Source organism: Zootoca vivipara, chromosome 5, assembly GCF_965207765.1.
Source record: "Zootoca vivipara chromosome 5, rZooViv2.hap1.1, whole genome shotgun sequence".
Lineage (NCBI taxonomy): Eukaryota > Metazoa > Chordata > Lepidosauria > Squamata > Lacertidae > Zootoca > Zootoca vivipara.
Window position 1 is genome coordinate 62293957 of NC_142588.1, and position 23183 is coordinate 62317139.

Here is a 23183-nt window from a genome sequence, read left to right on the forward strand (position 1 = left end):
ATGTAAAGTTTATGGGAGAGAGAGCGTTTATCTTTAGTTTAAAGTCTATTCCGAGTCAGTTTGTTTTTCTGTTAAAGAAAGCCAACCTTTTGTTTTTCTTCTGTATACTTTAAACGGTATACTGCTAGTCAGGGGTTTCATGCTAGGTTGGGAAAACTCTTTAAATTCTTGGTGGTGTATTTTAGCCAAGTCAACTTCTGTTTGCGTATTTTGTTTTTCTATAAATTCTGCGTGAAGCGTACTTTGAAGGGCCACTGGGAAACGGGGGCATATGATTTATGTTAGCACTCTTAATACCCAGTTTTCCCCAATATTATTTCGCGATACATAGATGATGTCTTGCCATGAGTCTGTGGGCAAGTACACAGGCTCAAGGCAAAGTGTGGAGGAGGCTCTCTGAACCACATGGAAGTGTAGAAAATCAAGAAATCATGGTAAATCCAATGTACTTTTCTGTGTGACCCTTTATCTGAGAACACACAACGTACTCCTAATCTAACACATGGCTTTAATGAAGTGCTGTCCCAGAGCCACAAACTGTACCTGAAACATTGGGCACACGGTGGAGAGGTTCCAATAGGGGCAGACTTTGCAGAGTGGGCACATATTGTATTTCCCCTCACTGGTACAGATCTCCTTCCTGTTGTGCAGATGGGAGTAAAAATAAAAGGGTAGAAAAAAAGCAATTAACCCACCGCATTAAAATTATTGACTCTTAGCTTCTCTTCAAAAAACACTTTGTTTTTCTGGCCTTTGGCTCTTGCTGTTCCTAAAGCCACCTTTCCCATTCTTGCAAGGATAAGTATAGCCACATTAGGTTGTTGTTGTTTAGTCGTTTAGTCGTGTCCGACTCTTCGTGACCCCATGGACCATAGCACGCCAGGCACTCCTGTCTTGCACTGCCTCCCACAGTTTGGTCAAACTCATGTTCGTAGCTTCGAGAACACTGTCCAACCATCTTGTCCTCTGTCGTTCCCTTCTCCTAGTGCCCTCAATCTTTCCCAACATCAGGGTCTTTTCCAAGGATTCTTCTCTTCTCATGAGGTGGCCAAAGTATTGGAGCCTCAGCTTCACGATCCGTCCTTCCAGGGAGCACTCAGGGCTGATTTCCTTAAGAATGGATAGGTTTGATCTTCTTGCAGTCCATGGGACTCTCAAGAGTCTCCTCCAGCACCATAATTCAAAAGCATCAATTCTTCGGCGATCAGCCTTCTTTATGGTCCAACTCTCACTTCCATACATCACTACTGGGAAAACCATAGCTTTAACTATACGGACCTTTGTCGGCAAGGTGATGTCTCTGCTTTTTAAGATGCTGTCTAGGTTTGTCATTGCTTTTCTCCCAAGAAGCAGGCGTCTTTTAATTTCGTGACTGCTGTCACCATCTGCAGTGATCAAGGAGCCCAAGAAAGTAAAATCTCTCACTGCCTCCATTTCTTCCCCTTCTATTTGCCAGGAGGTGATGGGACCAGTGGCCATGATCTTGGTTTTTTTGATGTTGAGCTTCAGACCATATTTTGCGCTCTCCTCTTTCACCCTCATTAAAAGGTTCTTTAATTCCTCCTCGCTTTCTGCCATCAAGGTTGTGTCATCTGCATATCTGAGGTTGTTGATATTTCTTCCAGCAATCTTAATTCCGGCTTGGGATTCATCTAGTCCAGCCTTTCGCATGATGAATTCTGCATATAAGTTAAATAAGCAGGGAGACAATATACAACCTTGTCGTACTCCTTTCCCAATTTTGAACCAATCAGTTGTTCCATATCCAGTTCTAACTGTAGCTTCTTGTCCCACATAGAGATTTCTCAGGAGACAGATGAGGTGATCAGGCACTCCCATTTCTTTAAGAACTTGCCATAGTTTGCTGTGGTCGACACAGTCAAAGGCTTTTGCATAGTCAATGAAGCAGAAGTAGACGTTTTTCTGGAACTCTCTAGCTTTCTCCATAATCCAGCGCATGTTTGCTATTTGGTCTCTGGTTCCTCTGCCCTTTCGAAATCCAGCTTGCACTTCTGGGAGTTCTCGGTCCACATACTGCCTAAGCCTGCCTTGTAGAATTTTAAGCATAACCTTGCTAGCGTGTGAAATGAGCGCAATTGTGCGGTAGTTGCAGCATTCTTTGGCACTGCCCTTCTTTGGAATTGGGATGTAGACTGATCTTCTCCAATCCTCTGGCCATTGCTGAGTTTTCCAAACTTGCTGGCATATTGGGTGTAGCACCTTAACAGCATCATCTTTTAAAATTTTAAACAGTTCAGCTGGAATATCATCACTTCCACTGGCCTTGTTATTAGCAATGCTTTCTAAGGCCCATTTGACTTCACTCTCCAAGATGTCTGGCACATTAGGTACCACTTAACAATAGTTGCATAGGCAAAGCCACCATTCACATTCTATTGATGTCCCCAAGGAACTTATTTCTAATGAGCAGAAATCTCTGCCACATTCTGCTCCAGATCTGTGAAAAAGTCGGGGGTTACAAAGCCAAATGACTTGTCAATGGTTTGAGAAGCAGAAAAGTGAGAAAGAAGAGAAGATATTAGAACTTACGTAGGGATGTCATCAAGCATCATAAATATGCCTATTATGAAGACTAGTGTCCCCACTACAGCTGCTGGCAAAAGCCATCCAGTGTAGAAACCTAAATGAAGAGAGGTAAAAGCATATTAGAACTGCAGAAGCGGAGCCGTTACCTACATAGGTAGTGGAGACAGCTACCTATGTCTAGCTGTTGCCCATCACCAACCTGCTTTCCAAAAAGCCAGAACCAATTTAATTCATTTTGTGGAAAGGACCCATCTTACGAAAAAGGCTTATATTTCCAAGCAGAGCAAAGTGCTAGGACTAGGGATGTGAATAGGTACATTCTGACTGCAAGAAAAGCACTGATCTATTTCCTCCATGGGCAACCTTTCTTAGTTGCATATAGCAAAAAAGCTTAGACGAATCACATTTTTAAATCACTATTCTACACTACAAACTTATATTGGTTTTATACTACCCAGTTATGCCTTTCCCCATAGAATAGTTGACAACTATATTGTTGTCAGAGATTCTAGATTTCTTCCTCCAGAGAACATAATTCCTTTAGTTCCAGGAAATGACTATAAAACCAGTTCAAGTCTGTACCGTTGAAATACCCCCAGCTCTCCATTACCAGAGTTACCCGGCTTAGGAAAATGCACATTTTTGCCAGGTTGGAGAACAGGCTAACAGTTTGTAATGACTGACATGCCCATGCCTATGGAGCAAATAGGAGGGGCAATCAATTTCAGAATAACCACAGTGGGTTCAATCTGGCACTAGAACAAGATGCTAGGGAACATAAGCAGCCTTTTACTCACCAAGCCAGGCAAAGTAGAGAGCAATCTTCTCCCCAAAGTACCTGCGGATGTGATCCAATGGCTGGTACTTATTCCACTTACTCCACTGGGCCCAGTAGTGGAAAAGAATCTGTCTCTGATTCAGCTGAATACAGGGAATCTCCTTCTGGGGGATCTTGTAGGGACCCTATTGGCAGAAGAGGTAAAGTACCCATATCAAGTACAGATTTGTTTAAAATGTGCTGTGTTTTATATTAACTTGCAGAAATTCCCTGTTAAGAGTTGAATAACGTATCTTTTTAAAGCAGAATATTCAATTGCAGCCTTCATGAATAGGTCATAATTTTAATATATATATTAAATAAAACAAAACGCTTCCTCATTTGTAACAGAGAAAGGGGGTTGCCCAATATTAAACCTATTCACTCTTTCACAGAATCGCATGAACAAAATCCAAACTGTAAGTATATTGTTTGTCTTCTGAACAATCAAGGAGATATTTAGATGGTAACTGAAATGAGTGGGTTCTGCTTACCAAAACCCAGTCAGATGCTCTACACTCAGCTAGGGATGAAGGAATCTGTCAAATTTCATTTCACTCAGTTTTTCATCTTTCCAAGCTTAAGTCCAGTTTGCCATTTTTCCACATCAATTGCGAATTTTGGTTCATGTATTGCTTTGGAAAGAACAAACTGGGTAAGCTCGCATTATGATGCAAACTGAACTGAATTTCTCCCCCCAACTATCTACAGCACAATCAGAATAATTCATGAGCTGTAAAGCCCAGGGTTCTCAAACTCTGCTACATCAAAGGCTACAAGGAAAGAATCCAGTATAGCTATTTGTTTGCATTTGGTGATGTTCCGTAACATTTGCCTAGGGCCAAAATAATTACTTTACTCTAGTTTCACTTTTCCTGTCCCATTGCAGATACCTGAAGAAGCCTAACCTTGGGTTTAATGAAGTTGTGTTTGTGAAATTACTATAGTATTGTAAAGGAGCAAAATGCCTACTTAAAAGACCTAGCTGAAGATTTAAAAGAGATCATTTGATTCTTTGCCATCTATGGTAATATGTAGGCACAACTGTTTAGCCAATATAAGCAGCAGTCTGCAGCAAAGAAGTGCACTCTAAAGTGGAGCTCATTGTATACAACTCCCACTCTAGACTTTACATAGGATTCTGTCTCCTATATACATAATTAACACATCCTGTATTCTGCTGTTTCAGGAAGATTGTATACTTGAGAGTGAACAGTTCTGTGATGTCCTTGGAGACATACATTTCCACAAAATCAGTGGCAGGGACATTACCAGGCAGAAGACATCCTGACATCTCCAGTTAAAGCAGGTATGGGGAACCTTTGGTGCTCCAGTTGTTGCTGAACTACAACTCCATCAGCCCTAGTAAGCATGGCCAATGGACAGAGCTGATGGGATTTGTAGTTCAGCAACAACTGGAGCACCAAAGGTTCCCCATACCTGCTTTAACTGGAGATGTCAGGATGTCTTCTGCCTGGTAATGTCCCTGCCACTGATTTTGTGGAAATGTATGTCTCCAAGGAACAACTGGAGGGCCAAATGTTCACCACACTTTTGAAAGGGCCAGGTAGCAGGCAATGATAGAAAAACCTTTGCCTGAGGCCACTGCCAGCCTGCTCATGTTTTCAAATCTCCCTGTTTTCTATACAGTGTCACTATGGGCTAACTAACCCATTTGAAAGTGGAATAGGAAGAGCACTTGCCAACTTACATCATGCAATGGGAATGCAGCTGTGAAGACCTCCTCATTCAGCAGCCTTTCTATTCCAACCTGCCCTGCCTTTGGGTTGCCATATGATGTGGTGGCCAGGATCTCATATAGCTGAAGGGAAGCACAAAGAGATTATTTTGACTTCTACAGTTAGCAGCTATCATCCACATTTTTTTAAAAAAAAAGTACCGTAAATTTTCAATAGTACCTCTCCACCACCATTCTGATTAACTTTTCATATTCTGCTTCCCACTTTACACATAGCTGCCAAGTACCCCGTTTTCCCCGGGAAACCCCCCGTTTTTACTTACCTTTTCCCGGTGGTCTCCCGTATCACTTCGTCTCCTGTTTTTCTCCATTATTTTCTCCTGCCCGCGGCCATTTTTTTTCTTTCCGATTTGCCCTTCTGTGGGCACCAAAAATGGCCGCTGCCGGCTTCAAAAGTCGCATCTACGCATGTCCGGAAGTGCATAGACGCGACTTCCGGTGTCGGCCATTTTTGGTGCCCATAGATGGGCGGAGCGACATCGGAAGTTGCGTCGACGCACTTCCTGACATGTGTACAAGCGACTTTCGAAGCCGGCGGCGGCCATTTTTTGTGCCCATAGAAGGGCAAAGTGACACCGGAAGTTACGTCGGCGCAACTTCCGGTGTCGCACGGCTGCTGGTCCCGGATTCTGCAGTCCGGGACTTGGAAGGTAAGCACTTTACATTTCCTTCTCTCATTATCAGGAGTCTGGCTATACTTTAATTTGGATGACAGGACTTGGTTTTTCTTTCTTTACCTTTTTTAACATAATGTCAATTCATCACAGATAAATCTACCTGCTGCGCTCAGTTAAGAAGTAGGAAAGGGAATCTTGAGACCAATGAAATGGCAATACAGGCCAAGCATTGTACAGAGAGATGAAGGGAGAAAAAGTGGCAACTAAAGAAGAAAATAGCAGATAAAAACTGAATAAGGAGAGAGAGAATAAAGGCCAGGGTGAAGAAAAAAGTGAAATGTTTGTTTGTTTGTTTGTTTGTTTCTGTGCTCAGTCAGTAACCATACTGGGTGGATATCAAAACCCATCAAGAGTGCTTATGCTGCAGTCAAGTTCCAGTTCCCATTGCATACTTCACCAGGCTTGCATTCATTTCACCATGTGGACTTGGGACTTACTATTCTGTGTCGCTGTGTGGTGTTGAAGAATGTATCATGATGTTCACTCCCAAGAAACCTTGGAGAGAAATGTTTAATAATAATAATAACAACAACAACAACAACAACTTACTGAAAATTCAAAGCAGAGCTTGCATAACAGGAGAGAATAATTGCTTTTAATCCCAAATAAAGTGGTACATCAGTTTTCAAACATCTCCATCGACAAACATTTTGGTTTTCGAATGCCATAAACCCGGAAGTAAATGCTTTGGTTTTCGAACATGCCTCGGAAGTCACGCGGCTTCCTCTGAGTGCAAAATCCTGAGGCCTAGCTGTTGGCTACTGAGTTTTCTGTGTTCGAACATTTCAGAACTCAAACGGATTACGTTCGAAAAGCAAGGTACCACTGTAATAGTTTTTAATCCTTAATGAATATGGAGAATACTGCATGGTCTCTAGACTATACATCTCTGATCAAAAAAAGACTAGACACATATACAGATCACCAGGAATGTCAAGAGAGGCAGCCTCAGAAATCGTAGGGCCTACCACTTCTAACACCAAGGCTGCATACATACTGAAACTTTAAAGTGCATTCACAGCAAGAAAATGGTTGTTTGTTAAAGCTTACTGGAAATTGTAACTCTGTGAGGGGTAATCTACAGTGCTCAGAATTCTTGGAGGGGAGAAATGTACTTTGAATGTGATTTAAATGTATACAGTACGTTATGTGTATGCAACCCGAGAAAAGGAGAAGTTATTGGTAAAATATGTGTGTAGTTAAAAAAACTTCTGAGACAATTAGGGCTTATTCACACTTAGCTTTTGCCACGCTCTTTCCAGGCAGAGGTCCGTGTTAGAGCCCCAAGTTTTCTCCACAAAACCCACTCTTTATACTGTAGTTGAATTGGAGCAAACGTCAATTCGGGTTTTCTGTGGATTGACGTTTGCTCCAACTGAGCTTTAAAGAGCAGATTTGTGCAAAGAAAGCCCGGAGCAGGAAAAAAGAGAGTCCAGACACAGAGCTTTAAATCTCAGAGGATACCTGGCCTAGAAAGAGCAGAGGAAAGGAAAGTGTACATAAGCCCTCAGACCCTCCAATACAGTTTGTGAGGCACTGTTGACCCTAGTTTCTTATTTATATATTAATCAGCTGCCTCATGCAACAAGTATCTAGGTGATGTATAATACAATATAAAACAAGCGTCAATATATATATATATATAACATTTTAGAGAGAGAAGGATGTCATATTGAAGAAGTTGGCATCAAGGCCCGATTCAGTTGGTCTCCCCTCCCCCACCCCCTAGGCCATCCTTTCACCAGAGGGATCCTGATTACTTCTTAATATATTTATGTTGTTCATTGTGGTTTTTAAGATTAAAGTTTAGTTTAAGGTTTACTGTAAGCAGACTCGGAAGGAGTTCTATCTTAAAAGGAAAGTATAATACTGTACATGAAAAACAAAATTTCTGTGTAACTATATTCTCTTATTGGAAAAGGGAAGGTCTCAATAAAGGCATGATATTTTTAAACTTGCAAGCGGGGTCGTGCCTAATAACATCCTTGTTCACATGGGTTTACTAAGGTACACTTGGACCCCAAAATATGACTGGTATTGTGACTTTTTTCTATCCACAAACCGCAGTCTTAACCATGTCAACTAAGAAGTCCAACCGAGTTTCATGGGGCTTACTCCCGGGTATGTGGATATAGAATTGCAACCTTAAAGCCAGTAGTAAGAGTCGGACACGACTAAATGACTAAACAACAACAAGATGTATTTCTGAAATTTTTGCCCTGTTTTTCCACATGTAGAGCCCCTGAGGTAGCTTTCCAAAAGCCATCTCCCAACATCAATAAAAGCCACAAGAAGGTGCTGCAAACTAAAGAAACACGAAAGCAGCAGATAGTGGAAAATCAAAAACAGCAAAATAAAAGCAAAATAGTGACACTTATATATAGCTGAATGTCTGCTCTAATTTGGGAAGAGGGTGGGTCAAAGAATAATTAATTCCAAATTCTTACCAGGGTAATTTATTTGCCTTGAAATGACAGGTGTAGTAATCCAAGGGAAAGTTAGGAACCTCATCATAGAGCATATTGGGAATGCCCAGCTTCACCAGCAACCTGTGAGACCAGTTAGCTGCAGCCTGAATATTGTCCACAACCTGAGGGATAAAGCAACAGATATACTTTATATGCTAAGCAGGTGCAGGGAGGGGGACACTCTTAACAGTCTGCATACAAGTCAGGGACGAAAGAGAATTAACGCAGGCAAGACCAAGCAGAAGGTGAAAGAACCTGAGGTTCTGTTAAAGCAGGGGTCGGCAACCTTTTTGGGCGCATGGGCCCATTTGCAAACCAGAGAAACTCTTGTAGGTACCACACATACACACAGAATCTATTGCTATAGATCTTGGGGGGGGGTGTCCCCTGCTAAATCCTAAGAATGAATAAATACCGTACTAGGATTTTGATTAATGGGGATATGGATTAAAACACAAACTGCAGAGCTGTGTCACACAGGGAATTCCTCAGCTGGCTTATGCAAACCAACCTGGTGGCTGTCAAGAGAACAATAGAGGGCCTTAACAATACAAGGGAACACCCCCCCCTCAGGTGTGACTAGAGACTGGGGATTTGGGAGATTGCCTGGGTAACTGCTCTGGGGGAGGGCCAGGGGTTTCTGGGAAGAAGGAGGAGGAAGAAAAACTGGGGGGGGGGGGGCTGCTGGCAGGCTGCTTGCACAACTGCCTCAGGGAAGCACCATACCATAAGATCAGTGCAGACTGAAGGCAGTGGGGTAGCAAGGGGGGCGATGGGGGAGGGTCGCCCCGGGTGCTACCCTGGAGGGGCGTGCCACTCGGCGCCCCCCCCCCCCCACTGGGGAACTTTTTTTTTCTTTTGCATGAGATTTTTCAACTGTTCTTATATGTTCTTTCAATGCTGATTTCATATCTGAAGTTGGTTTTGTTCTATCAGCTCTAGGTTTTTTTTTGCAATTCATGTTTTTCACTTTTTGCCAGAGCCGGAGCCAGAGCCGTGTTGGGGGGTGACAAAAAAATTCCCGCACCGGGTACCACCTGGGCTTGCTATGCCTCTGACTGGAGGTGTAAATAGGTGACTAAACCATATTTCTTAAAGCCACAACAGTCTCCTCTGTGTCTTCTATCCCCCAAAGGGACATAGACCCTGTGTGTGTGCCTGGGACACCATGGGCTCTTGCCACCACTCGGCAGAGAGGGGCAGGCACCCAGTTTTTGTAACACTATTCTATTGGCTACAACAGAATGCTTCTTTCAAGCCCAGTTTCAGGGAAGAGGGGACCTGTGGGGTTTTGGTGGAGGACCAAATGACACAACCTTTCGCGTAATAAAAAACAAAAAAACGTAGAAACTAGATTCCACAAGTGGAACTCAAGCACAAGAACACACTCCCCTCCTGTGGTTTCCAGCAACTGGTTTTCAGAAGCATTGCCACCTCGAAACTTACAACCTAAGCAGAGAACAAAGTTTGACCCACTGGCATTTAAGCTCCATAACATTCTCACCTGCAAGGGAACCCTCAGCCTGAGGTCTTCAGCATAATAACAGAGCACACTCCAAGGAGCGCTCAGCAATATAAAGTGCACCAGCTTCCTTGCATTCTGGGCAATGTGCTAGAAAGAAAAAAGGAGATGGGAAGCATTAGGATCAGCCAGCTACATGGATCTAGTTACAGGTAGGTAGCCGTGTTGGTCTGCCGTAGTTGAAACAAACAAACAAACAAAATCCTTCCAGTAGCACCTTAGAGACCAACTAAGTTTGTCATTGTTATGAGCTTTCGTGTGCATGCACACTTCTTCAGATACACTGAAACAGAAGCCACCAGACCCTTATATATAGTGAGAGGGTGGGGAGGGGTACTAAGAAGGGTGGTGGGAATGGGTGATTGGCTGATACGTGTGGTAAACCTGTTGACTGTTAACGACTGCAATTGGTCTTACAGGAAAAAGCAAGGGGTGAGAGGGCTAAAGAATAGTTTTATCATGTATAATGAGATAAGAATCCAATGTCTCTATTCAGACGAGGTCTCTCCATGGTTTTAAGTTTGGTAATAAGTTGCAATTCTGCAACTTCTCTTTCCAGTCTGTAGCTATTTCATGCAGCTATTTCTCCAGCTACATGGAGTTTCCTTGCAAGACAAGTATTTTTTTACTGAGGCACTCAAGCAATCTTCTACAGCTGAGGACAATTTCCGCCCTCCCCCTTCCACTCAGGTGGGCGGGGTTTGCAGCACTGAGCGAGGCTTACCTGGAGCAGGTGCCCCCACCTGCTTGGGTTGGCCTCTGACCCACCTTCCAGCCAGGTAGGACAAAGGACACCTGGTGGTGGGTGGGTGGTGGGTGGAGTTAAGGCCAAAGAAATGAGGCTGGGCCTTGTGCCCAAGCCTCTTTGCTCTTTCTTCCTTTTAGGACAAATGTATGTGGCTGTCCCTCTGCATCATAGGGCAGCAGTTTCCAGTACAGTGGTCCCTCGGTTTAAGTACACAATTGGTCTGTACTTAACCTGAAGCATACTTAACCCGAAGCGAACTTTCCCATTGAAAGTAATGGAAAGTGGATTAATCCGTTCCAGACGGTCCACGGAGTACTTAAACTGAAGCATACTTAACCCGAAGTATGAGTGTAATTGGTTCTGGAAGTCCGTACTTAACCTGAAGCGAACTTAACCTGAAGCGAACTTTCCCATTGAAAGTAATGGAAAGTGAATTAATCCGTTCCAGACAGGTCCGCAGAGTACTTAAACTGAAAGTACTCAAACCGAAGTGTACTTAAACCGAGGTATGACTGTACTTTTATACAGCTATACTATGCTGAAATTAATCTCAACTTTTCCTTTCCCAAAAGTGAGTTTACTAGCTTTGATCCCATAAAGGTATAATCATATCCACAGTACTGAGAGACACATGCATAAACAAGTGATGCAGGAGGGGGGAAATGTCTGAAACTATGTCATTGCATTAGTGTAGTCTTCACCAATCTGGTGCCCACCAGATGTTTTAGACTACAAAAAAGGCAGGGTGTAAATAATTCCATAAAATAAATACACAAAACGCTGGTACAGTGGTGCCTCGCTTAACAAATGCCCTGCTTAACGAAAGGTTTTTTCTAGTGGAGGTTGCCTCGCTAGACGAATTCATTTTACGAAAAATTTGTCTAGCGAATCGCGGTTTCCCATAGGAATGCATTGAAATTCAATTAATGCGTTCCTATGGGCAAAAAAAAAAATTTCAAAAAAAAAAATCAATGCATTCCTATGGGATTCGCTAGACAATTTTTCGTTATAAGAAAAGACCAGTGGAACAAATTAAATTCGTCTAGCGAGGCACCACTGTATTGGGACCTCTATTTGCAGAAAGGATGGAGATTGACCCACCCGTAGTGCTATGCTTTAATTTTTAGCCTTGTGAGTAATCAAACACCGCCACAGTTTTGACCAGTAGGACTCTGTTGATGAGGGGAACTGGAGCTCAGCTTGCAGCTGGGTTTGTTTTGCCCTCCACCCTTCAGGTACAATTTTGAACAGTGGAACTTTAAAAGGGTTAAATAAGAGGAGGGCAGATACATCAGTAACAATCAAGAAAAAGCTAAAACAAGAGGTCTCTCCCACCACCCACCCCTCTACGCCCAGCACTTAACCAAAACAAAACCCACAAAATACTAGGAACAGAAGAGTCTGGTTACCTTTTCCATTCTAATCCCTTTCTTCTGGAGTTTCTTCAGAAAATTCTCTCGCCACACTCTATGTATTTCAAGCGATCTCTTCTGCCTTCGATTTGATTTCTCAGCCACATCACCTTGCCCTTCCAAATTCTGGTAATCCGATTCCCATACTAGAATAAAGTCTGAGACAAAGCACACAGACACACACACTGCAAATATCACATCAGCAGTAAGCCAAGTGGGAAGGCAATTAGTCACTCTAAACATCTGTCACATCCTAAGAATGGGGAACAGCATGGAGTGGACAAAGGGGAATCCTAGATGACTGTGGGGTGCTACAGGAAAGGTAGGAACAGACTGGGGACTCGCTCTTGCTGCACTACCTATCACATTTTCCTGTTGTCCAATTAGAGCATGTAAATGCACAAGAAAATCACTTTTTATTTGTTTGTAACTGATTTTTAAAAGAAAAGTTGTGAAGATGGATTGACATTACAAAACATTAAAAACAAATTCAGCCTTTCAATATCATATATGGTTCTATCTAAGAATAGAACAGAAAAGAGAAAATTTGGTTTTTTCCTTGCAACATCTACTTTGAGTTTGTTGAGAAAAGTAATACTTCAGTAGTTAGGAGTAGGAACTCATGCAAAACTAACTTTCCAGTCACTGTGTTCCTGAACTTTGGGGGGTTTTATATGCACTTGTTACAAAACAAAAAAATTAAAAACCTGAATACTTAAAGTTAAAATCTGCAAAAAGAATAAAACTTGCAAAACTTGTCTATAAGAGTTCTCAGAGCAATGGAAAGGAACTGAGGCAGCATTGCTTCAAGAATGACCACCTCGTAGAGGTGCAGCAATAAAACTGCTAGCACATTTTCAAAAAAGTAGGTTCTGGTATGGTTTCAAATTGGATGGGAGACTGCGTGCTCAGCTTCCTGCATTGCAGTGGGTTGCAGTAAACGACCCTCTGGTCCTTCCAACTCTACAATTCCATGATTCTATTATATCATTTCAAAAGAGAAGTCCTGCTGACATCAGAAATCTTTACCCAGCTTGTGCATTTAGTGATGAACTGTGTTCTCTTACCTATCCTGGCTGTCTCATCACTGAAGAGGTTCGCAGTGCTCTTTACAGCATGGCTTAATGGCACTTGTTTATTCCTCTGTAAACAAAATGTTAGAAATGAATGAAAAAAGTAGACCGGGGGGTCATATTTCTCGGTCCAGCAGTACTAGCTGTCTAAAGGAGATTGGAATGGTGCAATAATTGGTCAGTCCAAATCATCACCAAAATGCAAGAAGTGGGAATTTGCTGCTCCATCCTTGAATGCTGAATCTTAATCTTAATCTTAATATTAAGAACCTTGGCTTAGGATACTGTGCTGTGCATGGGCTGCACACTGGTGCATGAAGCCTGATCACTCCTAATCTGTTTCACTATATCCTTCATGCAAGTGGGTAAATAATCTGGAAAGGAAAATCCTAGAATCATGGCTTGTTCTAACAAACCAAGATGGTTAGCCTGCTGTCAGCCAAGGTTTGCTGCTGGCTTATGAATCCTGGCTTGCCTAGAAGAAACAAACCACAATCCTGGATTGGGACACAACCTTAAGCTATTATAGATTGTTTGCCTGCTCACATGAAGTGGAAACAATTAGGCTGCATGCAAGGTTCATGGCTTATCATTTATGTGCTCCACTCAGTCCTCCACAACTATTACCATAACCTCAAAGAGGGTCCTGTAGCTGAATGTCCCACTTTGCAGAGTTAGAAGAGGGATTAAACAACCTATCAGTGTTGGCTCAAGCCATTGTTTCATCTGAAACAGAGCACGAAATGGCACCATCACCTGCTAGCACTTGAAAAAGTCTCCCTCCATGAGACACCAAATACTGCCTTCATCTGTTCCCCTAAATTCCACTTCCTAAAGCCACCAGCTTCACTTTGTTGCAAAGTGGGGCTGACCCAACTACCATTAGCTTTTCTCATGCCCAGTTTTACCAACTTGCACTACTACATCCAAATCTGACTATTGCCCTTCCTTCCCCAATAAGGACAAGCTAGTTTGAATAATACAGTATACAAGTCATATATAGTTGTATTCAAAGCTGTGTGCCTGAGCTGAACAGATTTCTACTCGTTCGGCAGAAATTAACTTTTTTGTCCTCCCTGCCCCCAGTGCCCCTCAAAATCTGCTCCTGAGGGTTCTGGAACTGTCACTAGAGCAGCTTTTTGTGACACACAAGGGGTTTCAAGGGGGAGAAGAGGAAGTCCCTTTGCAGGAGTGGAATCCCGCTCACATAAAGTGGGGTGTTAATCAATCTAGGTCTTGTTGTTAGAGAACAGAGGTTTCTTGTGTCAGGTCTGATACAGTCATACCGTAGCTCGGTTTAAGTACGCCTCGGTTTGAGTATTTTCAGTTTAAGTACTCCGCAGACCTGTCTGGAACGGATTAATCCACTTTCCATTGCTTTCAATGGGAAAGTTCGCTTCAGGTTAAGTACGGACTTCCGGAACCAATTACACTCCTACCTCGGGTTAAGTACGCTTCAGGTTGAGTACTCCGCGGACCGTCTGAAACGGATTAATCCACTTTCCATTACTTTCAATGGGAAAGTTCGCTTCAGGTTAAGTACGCTTCAGGTTAAGTACAGACTTCCGGAACCAATTGTGTTTGTAAACCGAGTACCACTGTATCACAACGCTGCCTGGTGGAGGGCTGGGTTGTTCTGCCTCAATACCTTTCTTCTCCCAACAGTTCAAGTGTGAGGGCAAAAACAGCTTCCTCTCCATCCCTGCTCACCTCTTCCACAATAGGGCTCTATAGAATTATACTGTTATAGAAATAGAGAGGACTCCCCTAAACCTTAGAAATTAATAAATGCTAGGGTTTGGGGTTCTTTGTGATATGAAGGGAGAATAAGAAACCCAAACCAGTCTGGCTGGCTGAGGGAAGAGCAGAGCTGCTAGCATTACAACAGAGAGCAATTGAGGGTCAACAACTCCTTGTCCCAGGTGTGACAAGAGACTGGAGAGTTGGAAGGTTGCCAGGGTAACTGCTCTGGGGGAGGGCAAGTGGCTTCCATCTTGGTGAGGGTGAAGGAAGGACTGCCTGCAATGCTCTGGGCCAGGGGTCAGCAAACTTTTTCAGCAGGGGGACGGTTCACTGTCCCTCAGACCTTGTGGGTGGCCGGACTATATATTTTTTTGGGGGGGGGGGAATGAACAAATTCCTATGCCCCACAATTAACCCAGAGATGTATTTTAAAGGACACATTCTACTCATGTAAAAACACGCTGATTCCCAGACCGTCCGCGGGCCGGATTTAGAAGGCGATTGGGCCAGATACAGCCCCCCTGGGTCTTAGTTTGCCTGCCCATGCTGTAAGATCTGGACCCCCTCCATACAGATGGAAGGTATAAATAGACGAATAAACCCTATTTCTTAAAGCACGGCAGCCTCCGCCGTATCTTCTGTTCTCTGAAAAGACACAGACTCTGTATGTGTGCCTGTGACCCCATGCGCACTGGCCACTGCTTAGCAGAGAGGGGGCAGGCGCCGGGCTTTTGTAACAATACTCTCTAGAACAGTGGTTCTTCAAGGGTGTTGTGCACCACACTGGTGTGGCAGGAGAGGGTGGCAAGTGTGGCAGGAAGATTCAGAGGCAATCAAAAAAATATTTAAACATATCCTATAGGATAGGATCAAAATATTTTTATTTTTATTTGCGGGATATAGATCTTTAAAAAATCAAGCACTGCTAGGGGTTGTTTCTTTTTGTTTTCCAATGTATCTCTTATCACTTTAAAAATGTGGTGTGAGCAAATTTTTATTATGAAAGTGTGGCCCAGAGAAAAAAGTTTGAGAATCCCTGCTCTAGAAGATGTGCCTCTAACTTTAAAGCATTTGGTTTTCAGAGCCTTTCTGTCTGGCCCTTTGAACTTTCCCCAAGTCTCTCTTTCTTTCCAGGCCACGTTTCTCACTGGCCCTGGAAGATAGGATGGTGTGTGTGTGTGTGTGTGTGTGTGTGTGTGTGTGTGTGTGTGTGTGTGTGTAGAAGGAACCTCTGATTTTTGTGTGGCTGGAACGTAGTCTACTGTACAAAGGACAAGAGGCATTATCAGAGTCCAAGGACAACTTTACGATGAGGCAAAAACACTCAAGGTGAGGGGTGAGTCCTGAATCCTGGGAAGAGGGGGTATGGGTGGAGATGAGGTTTGGCACATCTCCTGAAGGCCAATCAGAGAGGATTATAGGGCTGATTTTGGCCCCAGGCCTGAGTTTTCCCACCCCTGCCTAGAGAATATGTGCATGCACAAGCGTATGCCCAAGCAGCCAGTTCTTCCTCAACTCTAAAAAAGACAAGTAATCTTTTCTTTGGTTAAACTCATGTTGACCAAACTGCGGGAGGCAGTGGAAGACAGGAGTGCCTGGCATGCTCTGGTCCATGGGGTCATGAAGAGTCTGACACGACTAAACAACTAAACAACAACAAATCTTTTCTTACCCGTGGGACCTCAGGATAACTCATGGGTTGCCTCCCACCCTTGGCATCATCTATATTCTGCCCATAGTTATCAGCAAAGCTTTCATAAGTGGTGTGCTTTGAGACCTTCTCGGGGCCCAAGGTGATGAATTCATATATGTAGTCCTCCGTGGTCTGTAAGCTCCCATAACCGGCCTCCTGGAAATTCTGCTCATCTGTGATCAGATTGTCATCCTCTTTGGTCTTTCTCTGCTGCATCTTTATTTTTCATGCCACCATCAAGCCGTCTAGGAGGAATTGAGCCAACAATTGAGTGTGCAGGAACGCACAAAAGAGTCTAAGCATGAGTGCTGAAAGGAGAAAATTTCCCACCCACCCCCTTCTCCTCAGGAAGACAGCTTGAATGCAACCACTACTGCTGGCAATCTGCTCCCTGTCTAACCAGTCCAGCTGCTTACAAAGGCAGCAGAACATCCTGGTGAAGTCATATGGGAAAAGGGGAGGGAGAGTATGGTAAGCACACGTGGCCACAACTCCAGTTGGAGGACTGCCCTGCAAGAAAAGCAGGTGGACGCAGCTTCTTCAAGTCACGGCTGAAAATAGCCAGTGTTGTCAAAGCCGTCTCAGACACCCGTTCACTTGCTTAAAGCTTCCACCTTTTAGGAATGCAACCTGAGTGGCCAGAAAGAAGGAAATGGCTCGGTGTAGTTCACTGCCAGAATAGTCAACGCCACACCAGATGTACTGAAGCAACCTGCTAAGCGGCAGAACTGACATTTCCTTTTGCTAGGCAAACAATGGAAATACCTATGGATTTGACTTTCAAATGTTGGGGAGCAGGCCCAAAGGCAGTTTGAAGGGCTTTTCCTACGAGGAATTTTAACCCTTATGTGCACTCACTGACACTCGCATTCTAATTTGAGCCACAACTTTTAAACACTTAGACTTGGATCCTAAGAAAAGATCCTAAGAAAAGTTGACTTAATGGAAGGAGAGCTGAGAAAGGCCTCTCTAGCTAGTCAAACCCCTTAATGTAGCCTCTTGTTCCTCCAGCCAGTTATGAACCAGAGTTCATAGGCCAGAGTTATGAACATGCACATGGGGATAGCTCTCCCATCTGGTTATTTGTTTGTTAGTTTGCATATACTGCCCAATATCCTGCAATTCTAAACTTGTAGGAGCATAGGAGATAAATGAGATTAGATGAAAGGAACTATGTCTGTCTATCTGAGCTATGGCTGGTCCCAGAACTCCCTTTGGTCTCTAAAATTTTCTCCTCAGACATTGTCATGAGGGACTTGGGGTGGGGTTGGGGAAATTAAAAAAGGGAAAGGCTGCCTTTTAACCACAGAAGCCCTCACAGGATGCCTCTGCTGAGATTACAAACTTCTTCTCTATAATTTTAGAATACAGTGGTACCTCGGGTTACAAACGCTTCGGGTTACAAACTCCGCTGCTCCTGGTTACGAACTTTGCCCCAGGTTGAGAACGGAAATTGCGTGCCGGAAGCGGGAGGCCCCATTAGCTAAAGTGGTGCCTCAGGTTAAGAACGGTTTTGGGTTAAGAACGGACCTCCGGAAAAAATTAAGTTCGTAATCCAAGGTACCACTGTACTACCGGTATGTATGTTCCTATACGTATTAAAAAGGCTATTGTCATGCTGCAAATTGTGTGACCACCAGGAGGTGTCCATGCCAACTCTAGCATGATAACAGAATGGTAGGCAAGCGAGCAAGCAGTTTGGGCTCAGGTGAGCTGTTTGGTGGAGGGGGAGAGGCGCTTCACAGAGAGGTTTGCCAAAGCTATGAGGGAAGGGTCAAGCTGAGAGAGGATAGGCAAGGGAGTAGTTGAGGTGTAAAGGAAGGAGTGCTCGCTTGTTTGCCACTCCAGAGACTCCCATTGCTTGCTGCGCTAAATGCTGTGCCCTTCAAAAAGGAAGGTGCAGGGGGGTATGGAGCTTGTTGGATCAATGGCTTAGCTTGTGCTTAGCCACATATCTATCTCTCTTGTGCGCCTGCTGCACCATGTACCGGTAATTAATCTGTGCTTTGCCTCTGTACCGATCTGATTTATGCATTGAAGACTTTGGCAGAAACTGAACTGGGAGCTTGAGTTCTTTGTCCGGCAGGGAGGGCCAGGACAAGGGGTGTAAAACTCTCTTCTTGAACTGCCCTGGTGCATATCCAATATAATGAGTGATACCCAGCAGCAAGACCATGCAAGACTATTTTACAAAAAAAAAAAAAAATTCTTCCAGCAGCACCTTAAGAGACCAACCTGTAACTGGACTATTTTATGTAACTAAAATGTTGAATATATCTTTTCAAAACAACAACAGACATGCAGATTTTGTGCTTGAGCTCTTTTACACCTTGGCTTTGAAATTCAAATCAAGGGTCAGAATTAGAAACATAGGAAGTGAAAGCAAACGTCACCCATAATGACAGCTTCCCGAATTTGCCAGTTGGCAGCTCAGCTGGGGTTGTGTAACTATGCTAAATGAGCAGTATAAACCTGTCTGACCAGAAATGATTCAGGAAAAGGACAAGAGGCTAGTTGTGGTTATTGGCTCTATTACTTCAGTTTGTGTGTTGACTGGAGGGTGAAATTAGAAACAAAACGTTAATTTCTAAGGGAAAAAAGCCACATTCACCGCATGGTGAATTGATAGCAAACCTGAACTAATTAATGGCTTTCAACCATTTGGAAAAAACTTCCTAAATGGGCTTCAAATTCTAAACTAGGCTTCCTAATTATGGAATCCTGCACCAATGTCTCCATCTTTTTCCCCACAACTGATGCAAACCATTTGAATATAAATAACTGAAGATTGTCTTGGGGGCAGTATCCAATTTCTCTTTGGAAATTTGTTTTTAACTGTTTTATTTATTTAACTGTTTTATTTATTGCTGTTGTACAACAAGATGGTATTTGGTAGCGTTTAACAGTTTATTATTATTATTATTATTATTATTATTATTATTATTATTAATTTATTGAATATATATGCCGCCCTACACCTAGAGGTCTCAGGGCAGTTCACATAAAAATATCACAGTATATAAAATAAAAACAAAAACAATAACCCAATAATTCCCCACCACCACCAAAAAAGAGCCACATTTTAAAAGGGTATGGGATGTTGATCAGGTCAACCAAAGGCCTGGTTAAAAAGGAACATTTTTGCCTGGTGCCTAAAGGTGTATAATGAAGGCTTCCAGCGAACTTCCTTGGAGGGAGCATTCCACAGACAGGGAGCCACTGCAGAGAAGGCCCATTCTCATGTTGCTACCCTCCGGACCTCTCGAGGGTATCTCGAAGATGATCTCAGGGTCCAGGTAGGTTTAGAAATATCCCATATAAATTAATAAAGTAGGTATTTTTTTTCTCACTTCTCTGGAGCAGGACTGCAATCCTGCTCACTTGCAACCAGTTCTCTGGGCTCCTGATGCTTTGGTACTCCATTGGCTCCAACCAGCAATGCCAGGGATGTTTGGAGTTGTCATCCACCAACATATGGAGGGCTACAGGTTAGCCATATCTACCATACACAGTTTCCTGGGATTGTACTGCATAGGAACTAGCGATGGGATGCATCTCTCTGATGTAGACGTCCACTAGTGCAAGTGGGGGAAAGGCCATCGCCGAGTGGTAGAATACGTGCTTTCTACGCAGAAGGTTCCCAGGTTCAATCCCAGCATCTCCAGATAGGGCTGGGAAATACCCCCGTCTGAAACCCTGGAGAACTAGTGCCAGTACAATCAGACTCCATGATGAAATCCAGAGAAACGTGAGAGATGTCCTGCAGCAAGACTTTCTCTCTCCCATTTCCCACCACCAGGAAATATGCTCAGCCCAATGCCAAAGGGACCCGAGAAAGAAATAAAGCAGCACCCTACCACTGCAATACATAAAAGCCCTTCTGTTTCCCAGCTAACACACCAGGGGGACTTGCACCCCAGCAGTTTCTTTCAGTGGTGGCTACACGTTCAAAGTTGGGCTGACCTGTGATTTGAGTTTCTGGAAGGATTTCTTCCTCCATCCTAGGCAGATTAGGTTAGTGAGTTTGAGGTTTTACTCTGCAGTTTGTGGCATTGCTTGCTTGCTTGCTTGCTTGGGGTTTTAGTGCAGGGGTCGCCAATGTGGTGCCCAGCAGATGTTGTAGGGCGACAACACCCACCAGCCCACTACAATGGCACAATGATGGGAGCCATAGTCCAATACCTGGAGAGCTCACACTGGCTACCTGTTTTAGTGGATGGAGTTGAACCAACACCTCATTAGACAGATGCAGCTATTGTAAAGAAGCTACCTGCTGCACTCCAGTTGTTTCAGACTGTGGATGGAGTCAAATTCTATAAGGCAAGGAATCTAGGCAGGAGACTGACTTAGGCTTGACTGGAGCTGAGCTTCCCATTTCAGCTGGGGTGAATGCAAGGTGGGAGGGACTTTGAAAGTGGTCATGGCATGGCAATCAAAGTTCAAAGACCTGTAATGTGATTCCCAAACACCCCTGGTGCCCAAACACTACTTTGCATTGTTTTCCAATTTATATGCAGAAAGGTTTGCTTGTAAAATACCTGGTAATGTTGATGAAGTTACTGTGTCCATACTCTCCCTCCCTCTGCTGAGTTGCTATCAGATAGTGGCTCCATTGCACGGATCCCGTGAGATTCCAAGGAAATACAAAGGATGCTAAACGTACTGTTATTCTCCTCCTCCTCCTCCTCCTCCTGGTCTTTCTTCCCTTGAGTTTTGAAGTTAGTAAAATACCACTGCTCTACTTTTCCACTCTGTTGCTGTTCACCATCCACTCCAAGAGATTCCTGCTTTGGTAAATACCTGGGTGTATGCATAAGGCGGAGGAATCTGAAACTTGCAGGCAGGTTCCCAAGACCGTTCCTGTTTAATAATTTTACCAGACCTTGCCTTTGTTTGGTAAGAGGGTGTGGATCTGTAGAACTGAGCATAAACGTAAGCAGCCACGTTTTATTAGGTTTTCCTTATGGCAAATAGATATATAGAAAAGGTGCATATAACAAAAAAGAGAAATAGCTTTAGCATGTCAAGTGAGTCTTTGTCTGACCAATGGGAAGGAAGGTGAGGTGGGAAGAAAAAAAGAGAGGAGGGACTACTGCTCATTCTCTAGATCCATTGGATGCCGCCCATTTCCTAATAAGAGCCCTACTGGATGCAAATAAAGGCCTCTAGTCCAGCATCCTGTTCCCTACAGTGGCTAACCAGTTACCTATGGGAAGTCGCCAAGCTGGACATAGGCACAATAGGCCTCTCTTCTGCAGTCATTTCCCAGCAAATAGTATTCAGAGGCAAACCGTCTCCCATAGGAGAGGTAGAACACACTCCTCATGACTAGTAACCATTGATAGCCTTTTCCTCCATTAGCTGCGGTGGAGGGCAGCCGTAGTCCAAAGCATTTGAAGGGCTCCAGGTTGGGGAGGGCCTAGACAACAATCTGTCCTACAGAGACTTGTTAAAACCTCACCTGCTGCTGCTGACTTGAGAGTTCTGAAGCCGTCACCTATGAGATCATAATTGGAGAGTGATGGGAAGCTTGGCATTCAGCAGCTCTGAAACCAACAAACCTAACTAACGTCTAAGCTCAGTATTCGGACAACTGGAAAACCTTCAGACAACTGGGGAAAAACACAGGCAAGGAAAGGACCAGGAAAACCAGAGTACTTAATTTTACAGGATATGCATTCCTCACACCTACAGGTACCCAGGGATCAATCAAGATGGGTAACATTTAGGCCCAAGTCATACACATAGTGGACCATCACCTTTTTTCACGTCTACCTTAAACTCTACATTTCTATAGGTTCCATTTCTCTGTGGTGTGTGTCCCCAACTGAACCAACATTTTATTTCCAAGATAAACTTGAAGGGTATTAACATTAACACTGCCCCCCCCCCCAGTTTGTCTTCTTTCCTCTAGATGCCAGCTGTTCCATTGGCTGTTCTTCAGCTTTCTGATTCCTTTTCGTGACTACTGCATACTGCTGCAGGGGTGCAACAGAGAGGTCAATTTAGAAATCACTTCAACGTGCAAAGAAAACTCTTAGGTAGCCGATCAATAAAGATTGCAATGTCCGTGATGCCAAGTTCTCAGGAGTGAAATCTCTTTACTCAAGGCCAGTATAGCACCGCACATTACTCTGCTCAGCTGGATCGGAATTGCTTTCCTGAAGAAAAGTTCGGCACTCTGCAGGAGAGCCATGGGATAAGTTGAATACAGAGTTGCACTAGGGCCAAGAAGACCCAGGTTCAATTCACTGTTCAGCCATATCGTTACTATGTACTGCCCTCAGTTCTTTGGAGAATATTGGGCTGCAAAGACGATTTCAAACCAATATATTCTGACTATTTGCCGAGGGCCCTCTCAAGAGTTGCTGAAAGATAACTTTACAATGTGGTGCCTTCCAGGATACTTGTTCAAAATAGATGACCGTTCACCTCCACTGCCAGTACTGTATATTCAAGAGGCACAGTTAAAGTAATGTCCAACAGCCCCCAAGAAAAGGCATTGGCTTCAAATTTGTGCATACATTTACTGTAGTTGGTTATTCCTAAATGACAAAGGAGAGTCCTAAATAACAGTGTTAAGAGATATAAAACTATGCACCCTCTCACCCTACTGATCCCTTTCCCTACTCTCTTGCCCCCTTTTCCCACTAGGACAATCTACCATCAACCCTCCTGTAGGAAGGCTTCTAGGAACGGGAGACAGGAGAACACCCCACCCCTA

The 23183-nt window shown here is 43.7% G+C and overlaps 1 protein-coding gene across 1 annotated transcript in view; it reads right to left on the bottom strand.

The window, feature by feature from the left end:
- Window positions 1-21135, bottom strand: part of ANO7 (anoctamin 7) — a 36833-nt gene extending 15698 nt beyond the window's left edge. The window contains exons 1-11 of the mRNA XM_035133379.3: window positions 20998-21135; window positions 16439-16704; window positions 13018-13093; window positions 11948-12108; window positions 9773-9880; window positions 8248-8390; window positions 6238-6295; window positions 5076-5186; window positions 3345-3510; window positions 2551-2641; window positions 544-640 (exon numbers count right to left, since the gene is read on the bottom strand). Coding sequence (XP_034989270.1) covers window positions 544-640; window positions 2551-2641; window positions 3345-3510; window positions 5076-5186; window positions 6238-6295; window positions 8248-8390; window positions 9773-9880; window positions 11948-12108; window positions 13018-13093; window positions 16439-16675 — 1248 coding nt within the window. The 5' untranslated portion in view covers window positions 16676-16704; window positions 20998-21135. The remainder of the gene's footprint in view (window positions 1-543; window positions 641-2550; window positions 2642-3344; window positions 3511-5075; window positions 5187-6237; window positions 6296-8247; window positions 8391-9772; window positions 9881-11947; window positions 12109-13017; window positions 13094-16438; window positions 16705-20997) is intronic.
- Window positions 21136-23183: the final 2048 nt, after the last annotated feature.